The following is a 16,751-nucleotide window of genomic DNA, read 5'->3' as shown; positions in this document are numbered from 1 at the left end:
TATGGTCACTCAAAGGTGACAGGGGAGTAGAGCAGCTCTTTGGAAGGTGACACCTGCTTTATTTATTCATAGTTTTTGGGTGGAAGTCTCACTCTGTCGTCCTGCCAGTCCTGAAGCCCTGGTTCAAGCGAGGACTAGCCTCAGCAGGCCCTCCAACTGCTGATTCAAGTCGCTCCCGGCTCAGCAAGCACCAGCCATCTCCTGCAGCACAAGTCACGCTCAGTTGTTTCATTCGGATAGATGGAGCCCTCCCTGCCCAGAGACTCAGAACTCAGCTTAGGTCACAGTCCACTTCAGGAGTCCCCTCTCTTCAAAGGCAGCTTTCCCAACTGTGGGGATTTAGTTAAACTGTTTTGTCTCGTGTTTTGAGACTAAGTCTAGGATAGCTCTTCACTCTCTAAGTAGCTGAAGATGGACCTTGATCCTGATCCTGCATCCACCTCCAGAGTGCCAGGACTGGAGGTTTGCATTGCCCACATTCAGCTTGGCTATAACAATTTGAACATTTTAATTTCACTTTTTTTGTTTGTTTTGTTTTTGTTTTTCGAGACAGGGTTTCTCTGTGGCTTTGGAGCCTGTCCTGGAACTAGCTCTTGTACACCAGGTTGGCCTCAAACTCACAGAGATCCGCCTGCCTCTGCCTCCCGAGTGCTGGGATTAAAGGTGTGTGCCACCACAGCCCAGCAATTTCACTTTTCTTGTGGAAGACTCCCCACAAACGCACATACGAATTCTCAAGCTGTATATGGTCATAATTAATTAGAACCCCAGCTCTATATAGCTTCCTCTCCTGGTTCTCTAGAATGTTTCTCAAGGGTTCTGAAAACACCCTTTTTTCCTTTCCATGAGGTAGAGGAAAAGGCAACCTGGGCTAGATCCCAACTTTGGTGTTTTTTTTTTAATTATTTGGTTAAGTTTACAGATGTATATATACTGTATTGAATTCCCATCCACCCCCTACACGTGCCCCCTTTAGGTCCTCCTCCCAGACACCCTTTCCCAGTCCTTTGCTGTGGGGTAATGTTCTTGTACACTATAAAGATTTGTCACTTGTATTAGTTTAATAAAACACTGATTGGCCAGTAACCAGGCAGGAAGTATAGGCAGGGCAACCAGACAAGAAGAATTCTAGGAAGAGAAAAGGCAGAGACACAGTCACCACCCAAAGGCAAAGGAAGCAAGATGAAAATGCCTCACTGAGAAAAAGTACCAAGCCACATGGCTAAACATAGATAGGGAATGTGGGTTAATTTAAGCTGTAAGAGCTAGTTAATAATAAGACGGAGCTATTAGACCAAACAGTTTATAATTAATATAAGCCTCTGTGTGTTTCATTGAAACTGAATGGCTGTGGGACTGGGCAGAACAGGAACTTCTGTTTACAGTTCTTAAAAGTTACTCTAGGGGCTGGAGAGATGGCTCAGAGGTTAAGAGCATTGCCTGCTCTTCCAAAGGTCCTGAGTTCAATTCCCAGCAACCACATGGTGGCTCACAACCATCTGTAATAAGGTCTGGTGCCCTCTTCTGGCCAGCAGGCATACACGCAGACAGAATATTGTATACATAATAAATAAATAAAAATAAATAAATAAATATTTTTTAAAAGTTACTCTAGGTCTGGAAGTATAGCTCAGTTGGTAGAATGATTCCCTAGCATTCGTGAGGCCCTGGGTTCGCTCCCCAGCACTCCATAGGCCTTGACTGGTAGTGGTACACACTTGCAATCCCAGATGAGGATCAGGGAGCTCAAGGCCAGCATGGACTACAGGAGGCCTTGTCTCACAAAGCAACAACAAAGGGGGCTGGAGGGATGGTGCATCAGCTAACAGCACCAACTGCTCCATTCCCAGCACCTGCATGGCAGCTGATGGCTGACCATAATTCCAGTTCCAGGGGTTCCAATGCCCTCTTCTGGCCCCCAGGGGCACCAGGCTCTCATATGCTGCCCAGCAAGCATGGGAGCAAACATTTATAGGCATATAAAAGAACAGCAAATGTAAACAAAAACAAAACAAACCCACAAACAATGGGCGGGACTTAGTGGACCAGTCTATAATCTCGGCACTTAGGAAGTGGGAGGAGGATCAAGAGTTCATTACTGTCCTCAGCTACACAGAAAGTTTAAGGCCAGCCTTGGCTGCCTACGACCCTGTTTCAACAACTCAAAAAAGGTAAGAATGGTCTCAAGGGAAGGGCTGAGAAGAGAGGCTGACTCTTTGAGCCAGAGAGCCAGTTCAGCAGGGAAAAGCACTTGCTGAGAAAGTCTGAAAATGAGCTTACTGCCCGGAACCCACGTGAAGTGAGGAGAGTCAGCTCCACAAAGTTGTCCTCTGACCTCCAGTTATATGTGCATCCTCCCCCACACACAATTTACACACAATAACAGTATTTTTGTTGAAACAAGATTCTCACTATATGTAGCCCTGGCTGTTCTGGAACTCCATATACTGACTAGGCTGGCCTCATCTACTTGCCTCTGTCTCCTACATACTAGGATTAAAAGTGTGTGCCACCAACTAGGTGGCGGTACACGCATTTAATCCTAGCACTCAGGAGGCAGTCAGGTGTATTTCTGTGCGTTCGAAACCAGCCTGATCTACAGAGGGAGTTTCAGGACAGCCAAGACTATACACAATAGAACCCTGCCTCAGAATACAAAACAAACAAACAAACAAAAAAACCCTAACTCTTCGGCAAAGCCACCTGCTACATGCCAGCAAGGGGGCTTCAAGTTCTTGTTTTTGTTTGTTTTGTTTTTAATCCGTTTGTTTATTTATTTGGAGACAGGGTCTCTCTACATAGCACTGGCTGTCCTGGAACAACTTATGTAGACCAGGCTGGTCTTGAATTCGGAGATCCACCTGTCTCTGCCTTCCTAGTGCTGGGATTAAAAACATGTGCTATCACCGCCCGGCTCGCCGGACCAGTTTTATCTCAACGCTGGAATAGAGTTTCTCAACCTGATGGTTCCTAGCCCGGGTCTGGTCGCTGCGTTGCAGGAAGCTTAGAGCTTTAAATGACTGTGACTGTTGTGTCACTGAAACCCAAAGAAGCCCTTACTGCCCGCACATTTCCAAACGGCCCCTAGAGGGCATCATTACCCTCGACTGAACGCACAGAGCCATTTCCGACAGAGTTCCGGACCAGGATCAATCCGTTCTCCGTTACTGGCAGAGGAGGATAAAGCAAGTCCCAAGAAGCGCGGAAACCGGGCCATATCACGGTCCGCGGATGATTCGTCAGCCCCTTATGGAAGTGGGTTCGGACACCTGGCTCAGAATCCCTTCGCGGGTTGTCCCTACCCACATGAGATACTGCTCGAGATGTCAGCTTAGCGTCCCAGTCGAGGCCTCGGAGTCGGAGGCTTAGGGGACTTTGCCCTAGTCCCCCCAACCCTCAGCTATCTGGAAGCGAAGAGTTAACCCAGCAGGCATCAAGTTCGCCGCCGCGCCGCTAGAGGGCGACGCCCCGCACTCCGGCGGTCACGTGGTGTCGAGGGCGGAACCAAGCACCAGACTGGCCAATAGGAACCGGGAGCGGGGTCCCGGGACTAGAAGAAACGGCGGCCGGGAGGGGGCTACGAGATCATGGGGCTTCTGACCATTCTGAAGAAGATGAAGCAGAAAGAACGAGAGCTGCGGCTGCTCATGCTGTATCCTCAGAGCGACCCAGCGGCCGCGAGGGTAGCGGGACCCGCCGGGTGGGCGGGGCCGGGCGCGGGGGCGCGGCCGCCGTGGGTACCCGCTGCTGGTGGTGCGTCACGCACGCGGCGCTACCACTGCTCGGCGCGGGGCCGGGGCGGGGCGTACCACTCTGCGGGGCGGGGGGTTGCGTGCTAACGCCCGCGGTGTGAGCCCGAAGACCGGGCCTGGACCGGGGTCTCCAGTGTCATGGAGAGGCGCGGCGTGGTGGTGGTGGTGACTCGGACGTCACGGTCTCTCGGGCTGGCTCGACGTGGGTCCCGCTCCTCCCCAAGGCTGACCCCCGCCTCCCCTTCGTGTGGGCCTGGCAGTTCCCTCCGGGTTGGAATCCCAGGGGCGTGAGGACCGCCCAGGTCCCTGCGGGTAGGCGTGAACTCGGCCACAGGTCTAACTGTCACTCAGGGCCCCTGCGGACCTTGTGTTGCATTAGCTGGCACCTGCATCACCCGCTTTTCGTTGTGACTGTCTGCCTGAGCATGTGATCCACAAACTGGCAGGGAGAGAAGAGGGAAATTAATGTGCCCTTAGAACTTTACCACTCTTGTCCATTTTCGACAGTTCTGAGAAAGACAGTCATTTAGGTTACTATTTATTGATATTTATGATTAGGGAAACGAAAAAGCCTTCGTTATGGATAACAGAAGAGGAGGGAAAAAAGCAATAAAGCAAATAAATAAAATGTGTAGTTTGGGTTGAGAAGAATGCAGTCCAGAATGGTCAAAGAGCACCACATCAAGACAGTAGCTATTGGGCAGAGACTTGAGGAGGGTAGAGATGCCTGGAAAACAGCGGGCCTGTAAGTGCAAAGGCTCTAGAAGAGGATGAGCCTGGCATGTTCAAGAGAAGGAGGGAAGAGTGGCTGGAAAGAGGCAGAGCCCATGGGCTGGGAGCAAGATGGAGGAAGTGAGGTCATGGAAGTGGTAGGAAATGACAGTAGTGCTGGTAGGACCTGCAGCTATTGGAGGAGAATGTGAGGGAGGAGCTGAAGCCCCAGTCTCTGGTTTCTGGAGGAGTAATCAGAACAAGGAGCCACTTGCTAAGCTAGAAGGGGAAGGTCCCTGGGAAGACACCAGCCCGGCTATGGTTGGGCAGGTGGGTGACAATCATCAGCATAGAAACGACTCTGGGATAATCCAGCTGGGGAGCCCTGAGAAGCAGGTGTTCAGACACTCGTGGGAGGTCAGTTCAGTTGAGTAGCAGGGATCCAGATAACGTAAAAGTGGCAGTGCTTGGGTGGCACGCAAGATGGGCCACCTGGCCACTGGAGAGCAGAAGGATCGGGGACCCACCTGGCGAGATGAGGCTTGGGAAACATCAGGGGAAGAGTAGATGGCTCAGTAGCTAAGAGCACTTAGCTACTGGGTTCAGTTCCCAGTATCCACTTGGTGCCTCAGAGCCGTGGGTGACCAGTCCAGGGGTCCTCTTCTGGCTTCTGTGGGCACTGCACTCATTTGTTGCATATATATGCATGCAGGCAAAACACTCATAAAAAACTCAAAACAAAAACAAAAACAGGCATGGTACCACACACCTTTAATCCCAATGCTTGTGAGGCAGAGGCAGGCAAATACTGAGGCCAGCCTGGTCTATGGTGCATGTTCTGGGACAGCCAGGGCTACACAGAGGAACACTGTCTACAGACAAACAAAAAAACAAAAAGAGAAGCCAGCCTGGTCTAAATAGTGAGTTCCAGGGCAGCCAGGGTTACACAGAGAGAGACCTTGTCTCAAAAACAAAACAGTGGGAAAGAGCCAACATGATGTTACACACCTGTAATTCTAGCATTCAGGAGGCAGAGTCTGGAGAATCGCCACAAGTTTAATATCAGTCTGCTTTACATAGAGTTACAGATCAGATAGTAAAGCCCTGTCCTTAAAGAAAAGCAGGAGGATAGAGGTTGGGTAGCTGAGTGTCAATACCAGTTCCCAGTATGCACTGTAGAGGGAAACCGCACATGAATCACTAGATGGGAGAGGGTGGACACAGGGTGCTGGTGCAGGAGAGGTGGGAGTTTGCTAATGAGGAAGGCACGGAGAGAGGGACCCGTGAGAGGTGGAATGACGTGGGAAAGCACAGGATGACAGCGGCCAGCTTCCCAGGCTAAAGCAGGACCGCAGATGAAGAGAGGTACTCTGCTCCCCTCTTACAGGTGGGGGTCCCGGGGCCTGCATCAGGTGAGCAGGGAGAGCTTCCAAACACAAAGCCTATTCCTTTCCTCACCCCTTGATTCAGACTGTGATCACCCCAAGTTCTCACCTGCTATTGAGCTCACCCAATGGTTTGTTCTCTGCAGCAGAGGCTGCAGATCATTCCAGAAGCAGATGAATGTGGTCCCCACCTCTAGGTGGTGGTTCCTATCTAGAAGGTGGTCCCCACTTTACTTGGTCCTTCAGGAGACTGGGCCCGTCTATTTTGGGCCTCTAGACCACACAGAGCATTATCTGGTACCTAAGGGGAAAGTTACTCCTTTCAGGAATGTCTCTCATTGGTTTCAGGGACCCCAGGTACTCAATTTTCTCCTTTCCTGCTTTATTTAGTCTTTGATTTTTTTTTTAGACTTTTTTCTGTGAGTATTTTACCTATATGTATGTATGTGCATCATGTTGCATGCCTGGTGCCCATAGAGGTCTTTGTTTAGTTGTGAACCACCATGTGGGTGTTGGGAACTGAACCAGGTCCTCTGCAAGAGCAGCTAGTGCTCTTTACCTGATGAGCCGTCTCTCCAGCCCCATTGTTTGGTTTCTTTTGCTAGCGTTTAAGTGCCATCAGGCAAAGACTGTCCATCAACACCTGAGGGGCCTGACACATAATAGGTAGGCACTTAATATTTGTTGCATAAATTATGTTACTTTGAGTTGGCTGAGATGATAAAATGGAATTTTGATACTTCCACATTTATCTCAAGCCAAGTATGGGCCAGGCATGTGCTCAACTTGCTTCAGTATACAGTAGGAAAATACTAGTCCCTAAGAGGGTGATAGTGTGATGACGTCCTCCAGCAGAGCTCAGGGACTTCTCCTTAGCCTATGTGCCCCAGTGGCTTGGACAATGCTGGCAAAACAACCATCCTTAAGAAGTTCAACGGGGAAGATGTGGATACCATCTCCCCTACACTGGGCTTCAACATCAAAACCCTAGAACACCGGGGGTGAGTAGGGTCTCTGAGGGCCACGTGGGGCTGGGGGAAGAGACCAGGGGTGGGTAGGGTCGCTGAGGGCCACGTGGGGCTGGGGGAAGAGACCGGGGGGGGGCGGGTAAGTAGGGTCACTGAGGCCATGTGGGGCTGGGAGAAGGGGCTCGGGAAACGCAGGGAGGGCAAGGCCAGCCTAGATCACCAGGGGTGAATAGGGTCACTGAGGGCCATGTGGGGCTGGGGGAAAGCAGTGGGGACAGAACCAGCCTGACTTTCATTGTTCCTTCCTTCCCAGATTTAAACTGAACATCTGGGATGTGGGTGGCCAGAAGTCTCTGCGCTCCTACTGGCGGAACTACTTTGAGAGCACAGATGGCCTCATCTGGGTGGTGGACAGTGCCGACCGCCAGCGCATGCAGGACTGTCAGCGTGAGCTGCAGAGCCTGCTGGTGGAGGAGGTGCGCCCTGGGCTTCCGCCTGCAGCCAGGCCAAATACTTGCCACGTGTGCTGTGATTTGCCAGGATAGTAAAGCGGGTGATAGTGAAGAAGGGAGACCTGGACTCCTGTCTCTGGTTTTACCCATCATCACCCTGCGTTTCAGTCCCATGACTGCAGAAGCTGCCTCAAGACCAGGGCAGGGGTGAAGCTCAGGGAGCCAGTAAAACTCGCATAGAATCTAACCTTACTGTGTGGCTTTGGGAAGACACAACCTCTTTGAGCCTCAGCTGTCACATTCCTCAGATCACAATTAGGCTAATCTTGACATTTGTTGTCTGGACCAAAATACCTTTTTTGTTTTGTTGACATAGGGTTTTACTCTGTATCTCAGGCTGGCCTCAACTGGCTGAGGCTGGCCTTGAACTCCTGATCCACTGGCCTCTACTTCCCAAATAATGGGATTACTGGTGTGTGCTGCCACACTCCATTATTAGCTATTTATTTTGGCAGGGTTGATTTTGGGGGAGCTGGGGTCAGGTTTCCCTAGTAGCCCAGGCTGGCTCCAAACTCTGTATCCTTCTACCTTAGCCTCCTGAGTGTGAAGATTAGATCTGGGCACCACTAAGCCATGCTCAGGAGTTGCCATAAGCTCCAAGTTTTATTTGGATACTGCCAACTTGAATCATGTTGCCACATTTTGGTTAGTTGAGGCCAAGGCACTTTTGAGAGGGTAAAAGGGAGCTGCTAATGCCTGTGCAAAAACCAACAGGAATGCCTAAGAAGGCCAGGCTAACAGACACACGCCACCAGTATGCATGCAACCCCTTCTGGAATAGTGAACAGGTCTAGAGAGGTCACTGTTGAAGAAGTCTAGTCCCAGAAGTTAGATTTCTCTTTGCATCTGGAGAGTTTCAAGTTGCAAACACACCAGGAAGAAGTAGAGAAAAAGGCCAACAGGGCAGTCTACTGGGAGTACAACTTACGGATCCTGTGAACTGAGAGGAGGGGCAGGGGGTCATGTCCCAACATCCTCAGGGCAGCCTCCAGCACGCTTATGCTTTCTGCACATGGCCAGAGCTACAGAGGGCTTGGATCCTTGTGAACATCACCCTCCCCCTGATTTTGGAAGAGGAAACTGAGAGGGGAGAGATGCTCACTGGGTGGTAGCTAGCATCAGCAGCTGTGTCCACTTTGCCTACCCCACCTGGGGCTCCCCAACAACCATGGAGCCCTGCTCCTGACCCTGCATGCTGACCGCTGACCCCATGGCTTGTAGAGAAGGGATCAGGCTGTACTCTAAGCCTCCCCAAGCCCCAACCTGTCTTCTCTTTCCCCAGCGCCTGGCTGGAGCGACCCTCCTCATCTTTGCAAACAAGCAGGACCTGCCTGGAGCACTGTCCTCTAATGCTATTCAGGAGGTGAGTGGGGCCCTGGTGCAGGTTCACTGAGTAAAACTGAAAGGTCATTAGTACTGTATTATCTTTAATTTTATTTAGTTTTGGTTTTTTGAAACTGGGTTTCAGCAGCCCTAGCAGGCCTGAGACTTACTAGGAAGGCAAGGACACCCTGAACTGTTGGTCTCCTGAGGTATGCACAACAGTGTCAGTATCTGCAGTGCTGGTCGTTATTCCCAGAGCCGCGTGCTGCTAGGCAAGCACTTTACTAACTGAGCCACATCCCCAGGCCCAGTCTTAGTTTTTTATTTACTTCTGAGACAGGGTTTCTGTAGCCTAGGCTGACCTAGAACATATTATGTAGCCCAGGCTGGTCTCAAATGCAATAGCTGGAACTTCAAGCATACGCCTCCATGCCTGGCTAAGACCAAGGCAGGGCACCCAGCATTGGATGAGTAATAAGATAGAGTGGCGCACAGTCTGGGAGAAGACAGACTGTAAATAGATCATTTCACAGGGTCCCAGCAGCCAGCCTGCATGAGTGCTTCCCATTGCGGTGCTCTTTGTGTGGAGGCATTCTTTGTTTATACAACAGTCTCATGAGAGAAAATGCCTGTTACTGTACAAAAGGTGCAAGAGACACCAAAGGTTGAGTCACATAGTAAGTAAATGAGCCAGGATTGTGCCTCATGCTGACCTGACCCTGGGGCCTTAGCTGCACCTTAGCCATTACTCTACGGGCTTAGAATCTCGAGTTTTTTGTTTGTTTGAGATGGATTTCGTGTGACCCCCTCCTGGCTCCACCACCCATGTGCACCACCATCCCTGGCTTTAGAATCTTTGTCACCTTTTAACCAGCTGTGTGATGTGGAAGGCTATGGAGCCTCTGAGTTTGGATTCCTTCCTTGGTAAATTGGACCACATCATCCCTGGATCAGGAGGCCTTAGCAAGAGACAGATGACCTCTGGTCTCTGCAAAATGCCTGGCTCTTGGCAGACACTCAGCAGCCCATGTTGATTTTATGTCACTGAGGAGTGGTACTGGTGTGCAGCTAGAGTCTCCCATTGTGTGACTGGGAAAGGACAGGCAAAGGCCTGCTGGTTCCACCAGTCCCTTCTGTCCCCAGGCCCTGGACCTGGCCTCCATCCGCAGCCACCACTGGCGCATCCAGGGCTGCAGTGCCGTCACCGGGGAGGACCTGCTACCTGGTATCGACTGGCTTCTTGATGACATTTCCAGTCGTGTCTTTACTGCTGACTGAGTGTCTTCAGTGTCCCCAGCTCACTCTCCAGGCCCCTACCCTCATCAGACACCAGCTTGGGGGGACAGGCACCAACTGGCCAGACTAACACTCCCAACCCTGCCGTGATCTGCTGCTGCTACTGCTGCTCCCCCCGCCCCCAGGCGAAGGCTGTCACCCTGGCTCCCAGAGTGGCCTGCAGCTGCCATGCCAAGAGGAAAGGCTGGACTGGGAGGGACTACTTGCTGCTACCAAGGTCCTGGGTGTCGCCTCTGTCCAGCAGTGAGAATAAAGCACTCCTTTCCCAGTTCTTGGCTGAGCCGTTGTGTATCACCGACTTTAGCCCTCACTTGGAATGCTTGAGTCCAGAGGGACAGAGCAGAGCAGAGGTATAACTGGTTTTATCAAGGAATGTGCAGACGTGGAAGCTCAAGACAGGGCTAGCTGGTTCCATCTGGAAGAAACCAAGCAGGCTTCCTGGAGGTAACATTAAAACAGGGAATCAAGGAGGAAGAGAAAGGATTGAGAAGAAGGAGTTGGCAGTTCCCTAGAAGAACACCTGCCTTCAGTATAAATTACAAAAAAAAACTACTTGTTCCCTGCCCCAGCCTGAGGCTCATGCATAGTTTAAATTCAGTTTCTAGTTTTCCAGTGCAACCAGAAAAATGGGCAGTGGGCAACTTGCACAGCTATAGGAGGATGGGTCAGGCAGAAATTCCTAATAGATTGGGGTCTTCAGAGAGTGGGTAGATAAGCATCCCTTCCACGGGACAAGCTGAGCCTATGGCAAGGTAAGTGGCTGGCTTAAAGCCTCCTTTCTGGGACCTGAACTCAGCCACCTGGCACCTGCTTCCTGCCACCTCTTGTTTAAGGCCAGATATTGTCATCCTCTGTTGTTGCTCATGCTTGAAATTGAAATGCCTAGGGCAGGAACTGGCTCGTTTGTCTCAGGATCCTGTCTCTCAGGGTCCTGATGCCACCAAGCCCAGTGGACTGTTTCCTTGGGTGTAGGGAAGTTACCTAAAGGGAAGTAATGACACACTGAACTTGAACCCCACCCACGCCACCTGGAGAGACCTGGGTCCTCAGGAAGGAGGAAACACAGGCATCAGAACAGAAATTGGCCTCCAGAATCTGTCTGTCCTTTCCAGACAGACCTTGGGTGGAAGTGCTGAAGAATTTGAAGAATCGTCCTCATCCAGACTCAGCTCTCCCGAGACAGGTCCCCCTGCCTCCTTTTTCCCTTCTTCTCCATCTTCCAAAAAAATTTTTTTTCTTCTTTAAATTTTTTCTTATTTTAGATGGAGTCCCTCTCTGTAACTCAGCTAACCTGGAACTCGTGATCTGTCTCAGTTTTCCCAATGCTGGGATTACAGGTTTGTGCCACCATGCTAAGCACAGCTCTCTCAGTGGTGATTAAATTGCACACCATGACATCTAGGAACACAGTCTTGGCTCAGGCTCTGGAGACAGTCACCCCAGGAGTGATGACAGCCAGAGCGTGGAAAGGAATTGTAATACAACAACAGCAAACAGTCTTATTTGGGTCAGTTTTCTTTTAGATTAGCATGCTCACTGTCCTTAGCCAGAGCAACGTCTGAAAACCTCACCCCCTCCTGTCAAAAACCACACGAAAAGTTTATGGTAAGTGGCAATAAGGGCAGTAAGTCCCTGTTTTCCAAGATGGCTTGTTATTTAAAAAAGCACTCAGCCCCCAACCACTGTGTGTTTGGGTGTTGAGATAAGGCCTTCAGCTTTATCAGGTGGCAGCCTCTGGCCTTTTCTCTATAACCTGAGGTCTGCACGTTCTAAACCCCATCATGAACAAACACACCCAGGCCCCAGAGACACCATGGCTCTGCTGCACACTTGGTAATGCTGACAGCACTGCCTGACCCATCTGGGCTCTCTGAGGGAGGTAATGTCAGCACCTGCTAAAATAGGAATAAACTGGTGTCTGGGCATCGTGAGCATTAGGTAAGGTTCAAGTGTGGCTGTGATTGGAAGAAATGAGAACCTAAGCATTTAGGCACTGGTGCAATGGGGTCACATGAAGCATGAGTAATAAGAACTCAGAGACAGATATTGGGGTTCAACTTGAAGACAAGAAAAGCAAAGCAGCCAGCCACTATCTCTTACCTTGACTTCAGTCCGAAAATGGTGATCCTGCCCCCAGGAAACCGCAAAATGAGACTGAAAGCTGTCTCCTCCCATTTTTTAAAAAATATTTATTTATTTATTTATTTATTATATATACAATATTCTGTCTGTGTGTATGCCTGAAGGCCAGAAGAGGGCACCAGACCTCATTACAGATGGTTGTGAGCTACCATGTGGTTGCTGGGAATTGAACTCAGGACCTTTGGAAGAGCAGGCAATGCTCTTAACCACTGAGCCATCTCTCCAGCCCTCATCCTCCCGTTTTATAATCCTCTCTAGTTCTGGGATTAAGAAATTAAGAAACCAGCCAGGTGGTGGTGGCACACACCTTTAATCCCAGCACTCAGGAGGCAGAGGCAGGTGGATCTCTGTGAGTTCAAGGCCAGCCTGGTCTACAAGAGCTAGTTTCAGGACAGTCACGAAAGGTACAGAGAAATCTTGTCTCAGAAAAAAAAAAAATTTAAGAAAAACACTACTGACTGGTTTCTGTGACAAGCTAGTGTGGCTACTGGGATTAAAGGTATGTGTCACCACTGCCTGGTCTGTAAGGCTGACCATTACGGCTGTTTTACTTTTCTGATCCTCAGGCAAGCTTTATTTATTAAAATACAAATGAAATGCCACTACAGTCACCCCAGTGCCAGCCTTCTTGGGCTTTGAGCAAGCAGGGAGAAGTGAATTAGACGTAGAGACCAGAAAACAGCAAGGTTATGGTCATCGAGGGACTGAGCAGAGAGGAAGTGCTGAAGTAGAACCCACACCTCATAGTCAATGGGCAGAAAACATGGGACACGAAGCAGTTGCCATCTTTTCCCGCGGCTTCTGCTGGCATCTGGTGCACCTAGAGGTCTGAACAGGGCCAGGAACTACACTGCTGTAGACAAAAGAGTTTAGCAAGGCCAGGGAGAAGGCAAGAGCACTGTGAAGCTAGGCATAGTGGTACACACATGTAATCCCAGCCCGTGGGAGTAGAGGCAGGAGGACAGCTACAAAGCTTGAGGCCAGCTGGAGCTAGGTGAGCTCCTCCGTGGGGTGCGCGTGCGTGCGTGTGCGTGTGCGTGTGTGTGTGTGTGTGTGTGTTTAGCATCCTGATTTTATTGTGCTTAGGCCCAAACCCAGGGCTTTGTGTGTGCTAAGCTACTAATCTTCCATCACCATTAAAGAAGAGGAGGAAGAAGAAAAGACAAAGAAAACAAAAAAATGTGGGAGCCACTGGGCCCACATTGTGAATCCTGGAGATCAGTTCAGGTAGTCAGGCGTTGTAGCAAGCAAGTGCTTTCACTGCTGAGGCATCTCACCTGACTCTGGTTTGGTTGGGGGCAGGGGTGTTGTTTCTGGGGTTTTTGTTAGTTTGAAGATAAAGTCTCAACCAGGTGGTGTGGCACATGCCTTTAATCCCAGCACTTGGGAGGCAGAGGCAGGTAAACTTCTGTGAGTTTGAGGTCAGACTGGTCTACAAAGAGAGTTCCAGGACAGCCAGTATTGTTACACAGAGAAACCCTGTCTCAAAAACAAAAAGAAACAAAATAATAATAATAATAATAATAATAATATTATTATTATTACTGGGTAATAATTACATGATTACATTCACAATATTTAGTCCATATGTATTTGGCAAATTCAGAGAAAGTACTGTTTAGTGAGTTCAAAGTTTTGTCCCTAAACCATTTTCTGTCATAACTTGTATTACCATCCTAAAAATGTCTTTTATACCTAAAAACATCTTAAACAACTTAAGCTTTTATGTTTTTCAACCTTATAAACTTTATATCTCTTATGTAAGTTTTTTTCTGAATTTGATAACAAGGAATATCATCTAGTCTTCACTCCCCATCAGAGATCCAAGAAGGATATAATATTACCTGAGTAAACAGGAATGCAGAGCAAGCAACTGCTATGAACTATAAAACTATAGAAATGACAGAGACAGTGGACTGCTTGGACAGTCACCCAAGTAACATTGGGGCATCCATATTTGGCCTATAGGCCTAGAATATCTGACAGACTTTTTTGTGAAGCAGGGATTTTGTTGTCTTGGTAACGTTCAGCAGTTGCTTTCTTTTGTGTCCTACTTGTCCAATTAGGACAGCAGTCAAAGCAAGGGCAGTTTCTTACCCAGTGCCTTGCTTTGCCACAATAAAAGCAAACTCCATATGGAGGTTCTTCAATGCCCATCATTTTTTTTTCCAAGACAGGGTTTCTCTGTGTAACAGTCCTAGCTGTCCTGGAACCAGCTCTTGTAGACTAGGATGGTCTCAAACTCACAGAATGGCCTGCCTCTGCCTCCTGAGTGTTGGGATTAAAGGTGTGTGCCACTGCCTGGCCCCATCCTCCTATTTTAAAGTAGATTGGTGCTGCCAGGAACAGAAGCATCTCACTGTCATGAAAAGCCTTGTTATTAAAATATCATAAATGCCACATTCAGTAGGTCTCTGAAGTATTTGAGGACTATCTAAAATATATCTCTGTATGAACTTTGAAAACATACCTAATATGACTACAAGTTTGATTGTTATAGATGAACAACTACTAACCTGATTTTCTTAATTATCCTAAAAGGTTAATAATAATAGCTTCCAAGGACTAGAATTTTACATTACATATTTTAATGAGCTGCATAGGTACAATATTTTAAACGAATAGAAACATACACAGTATAACAAAAATAACCTTAAACTTGTATCATTATACAAAAATACATGCCAATGTTAATAAAATATTTGAGATTAATAGTTGCTTCTTAGTTAAAAGTAGATTCAATAATCTACCCTTTTAGTCTATCATTGCTATATACCCTTTTTCTTTTCAGAAAGAGATCCTTGAATCCAACCTCCCTTGCATAGTTTCCTCCCTTACCATGACCAGTAATAACTTGTAACCAACCCCCCTAAATGATGACAAACATCCATAACCCACCAAATGACCAAAACCACCCACTCCATCTCTTGGGAATGTGGGCATTGTTTTATCTAGACTGCTTCCTGTTGTCTGGGGATGACAGCATCTTTAAGGGACCCTGAGAAAATTTGCATAATGATCAAGTCCTGGGAGAGCTAGCTGTATTATTTTTGTTTAGTCTCTGTGTGGTGGGAAACTATAGAGTCTATTTGAAATCCTGGCTGGAATAGTGGATAAAGCTGGACCATTTCAGCTAGAAGCTTTGAAGTTGTTCTGGATGCAGAATTTTGAGGAAATTGCAAGAGTCATTCTGAGGTTGGATCACCTGGGCTACTTGTTTTTACTTCTGTCTGATCTTTTTTTCTGAAAACACAAACTTTTAAAGGTAACATAAACATCTGCATTAACACAAGTATAGAATGTGCTATGTGCACAAGTCAGAGAAAAATGATTGTTGTTCTGTGTGAGCAGGTAAAAGGCATCCGTCAACTTTATAAGTCCTTTAGGACTGTATAACCAAACCTCTGTCCATACAATATGAAAGGATGTCATACAGTAATAAATCATGAGAACTCTGTAGCCAACAAGATTTATCATGTCTCATGACGTCTCAGAGCTGTTCCCACGTAGAGGGATCAGTATGTATGTCACCTATCCTGTAGTCTTTGGTTTTTTTTTTTTTTTTTTTTTTTGTATGTGTGTAGTCAAGATTTTCAGGTCTCCCCCAATCAAATCTGATCTTCATTAATTTTGAAGGGAACCACAACTTTTTGTTTCCTATGGAAACAAAGTCATAACTTCTCCCCTAATGCAACATACTTTCTGACTTACATTTTAAAGTTAAGACATTTAAAAAATATATAGGTTGGTTTAATTTAGCACTTTCCATAACCCAATCTCTCTCAGCAGCTATTGTTTTTTGTATGCTAGCATTTAAAAAATTCAAAGTTGCTGGGCGGTGGTGGCGCACTCCTTTAATCCCAGCATTCGGGAGGCAGAGGCAGGCGGATCTCTGTGAGTTCAATGCCAGCCTGGTCTTACAAGAGCTAGTTCCAGGACAGGCTCCAAAGTTACAGAGAAACCCTGTCTCAAAAAACCAAAAATAAAAAAATAAAAAATTCGAAGTCAACAAAGTTGACAGGATTGAGACACCCTGTGTATTTCCCACCTGTGGCTTTTTTATATTAATTTATTCTGCCTTAAAAACTTTATTAGTTTTTAACTATTTCTTTTTATGACTATCTATACCTATTTTTTTTGTGTCTGTTTAAAGGCTTTCTAGGTCTGGACCACTTTACTGTGTGCCCGCAGCATTCTCTAACTACAAGACAAACCTTAAATGGCCACCCAGCCACCATGCAGCTCTGGTACCTTGCTCTGCCTGCCCCTCAGAGCCTCGCCTTACCAACCCAGCTCAAGGGCTCTGCTGCACAGCAGGGCCTCCTCTGCTGGCTCAGGCCCTGTGTGGATATTCAGGCCCCACATGATATATAATAGTAAGATTTCCTTCTGTCGGGCTGGAGAGATGGCTCAGAGGTTAAGAGCATTGGCTGTTCTTCCAGAGGTCCTGAGTTCCCAGCAACCACATGGTGGCTCACAACCATCTGTACTGAGATCTGGCGCCCTCCTCTGGTGTGCGGGCATACATCGAGGCAGAATGTTATATACATAATAAATAAATCTTTAAAAAAAAAAAAGGTGTGTGCCGCTACCACCAGTCTTTAAAAAAAAAAAAAATTTCCTCGGATCTCTGAGTTCGAGGCCAGCCTGGTCTACAAGAGC

General features: G+C 47.9%; 1 protein-coding gene across 2 annotated transcripts; it reads left to right on the top strand.

Annotated features, from left to right (window-relative positions):
- The first annotated feature begins 3,127 nt into the window (after positions 1–3,127).
- Arl2 (ADP ribosylation factor like GTPase 2) lies at positions 3,128–16,569 on the top strand. Of its 2 annotated transcripts, XM_038315960.1 has the most exons (6): positions 3,128–3,652; positions 6,739–6,849; positions 7,130–7,292; positions 8,611–8,691; positions 11,210–11,284; positions 16,243–16,569. In XM_038315960.1, the coding sequence occupies exons 1-5, from the start codon at positions 3,588–3,590 to the stop codon at positions 11,249–11,251; spliced, it is 462 nt and encodes a 153-aa protein (XP_038171888.1). In that variant the 5' UTR covers positions 3,128–3,587; the 3' UTR covers positions 11,252–11,284; positions 16,243–16,569. The 2 variants fall into 2 exon arrangements, with proteins under 2 accessions (XP_038171888.1, XP_038171882.1); XM_038315954.1 differs by lacking the exons at positions 11,210–11,284; positions 16,243–16,569 and adding an exon at positions 9,795–10,218 and having other exon boundaries at positions 3,129–3,652.
- Positions 16,570–16,751: the final 182 nt, after the last annotated feature.

Source organism: Arvicola amphibius, chromosome 1 (assembly GCF_903992535.2).
Source record: "Arvicola amphibius chromosome 1, mArvAmp1.2, whole genome shotgun sequence".
Taxonomy (NCBI): Eukaryota; Metazoa; Chordata; class Mammalia; order Rodentia; family Cricetidae; genus Arvicola; species Arvicola amphibius.
Note: the sequence above shows the minus strand (reverse complement) of the source record. Positions and strands in the feature narration are given on the sequence as shown.

Bases quoted from the DNA above. Each gene is read 5' to 3' on its own strand.
- Arl2 (XM_038315954.1), top strand. From the start codon at position 3,588: ATGGGGCTTCTGACCATTCTGAAGAAGATGAAGCAGAAAGAACGAGAG. The intron at 3,653-6,738 runs GTATCCTCAGAG...TATGTGCCCCAG, and splicing joins GAGCTGCGGCTGCTCATGCT to TGGCTTGGACAATGCTGGCA. The intron at 7,293-8,610 runs GTGCGCCCTGGG...CTCTTTCCCCAG, and splicing joins AGAGCCTGCTGGTGGAGGAG to CGCCTGGCTGGAGCGACCCT.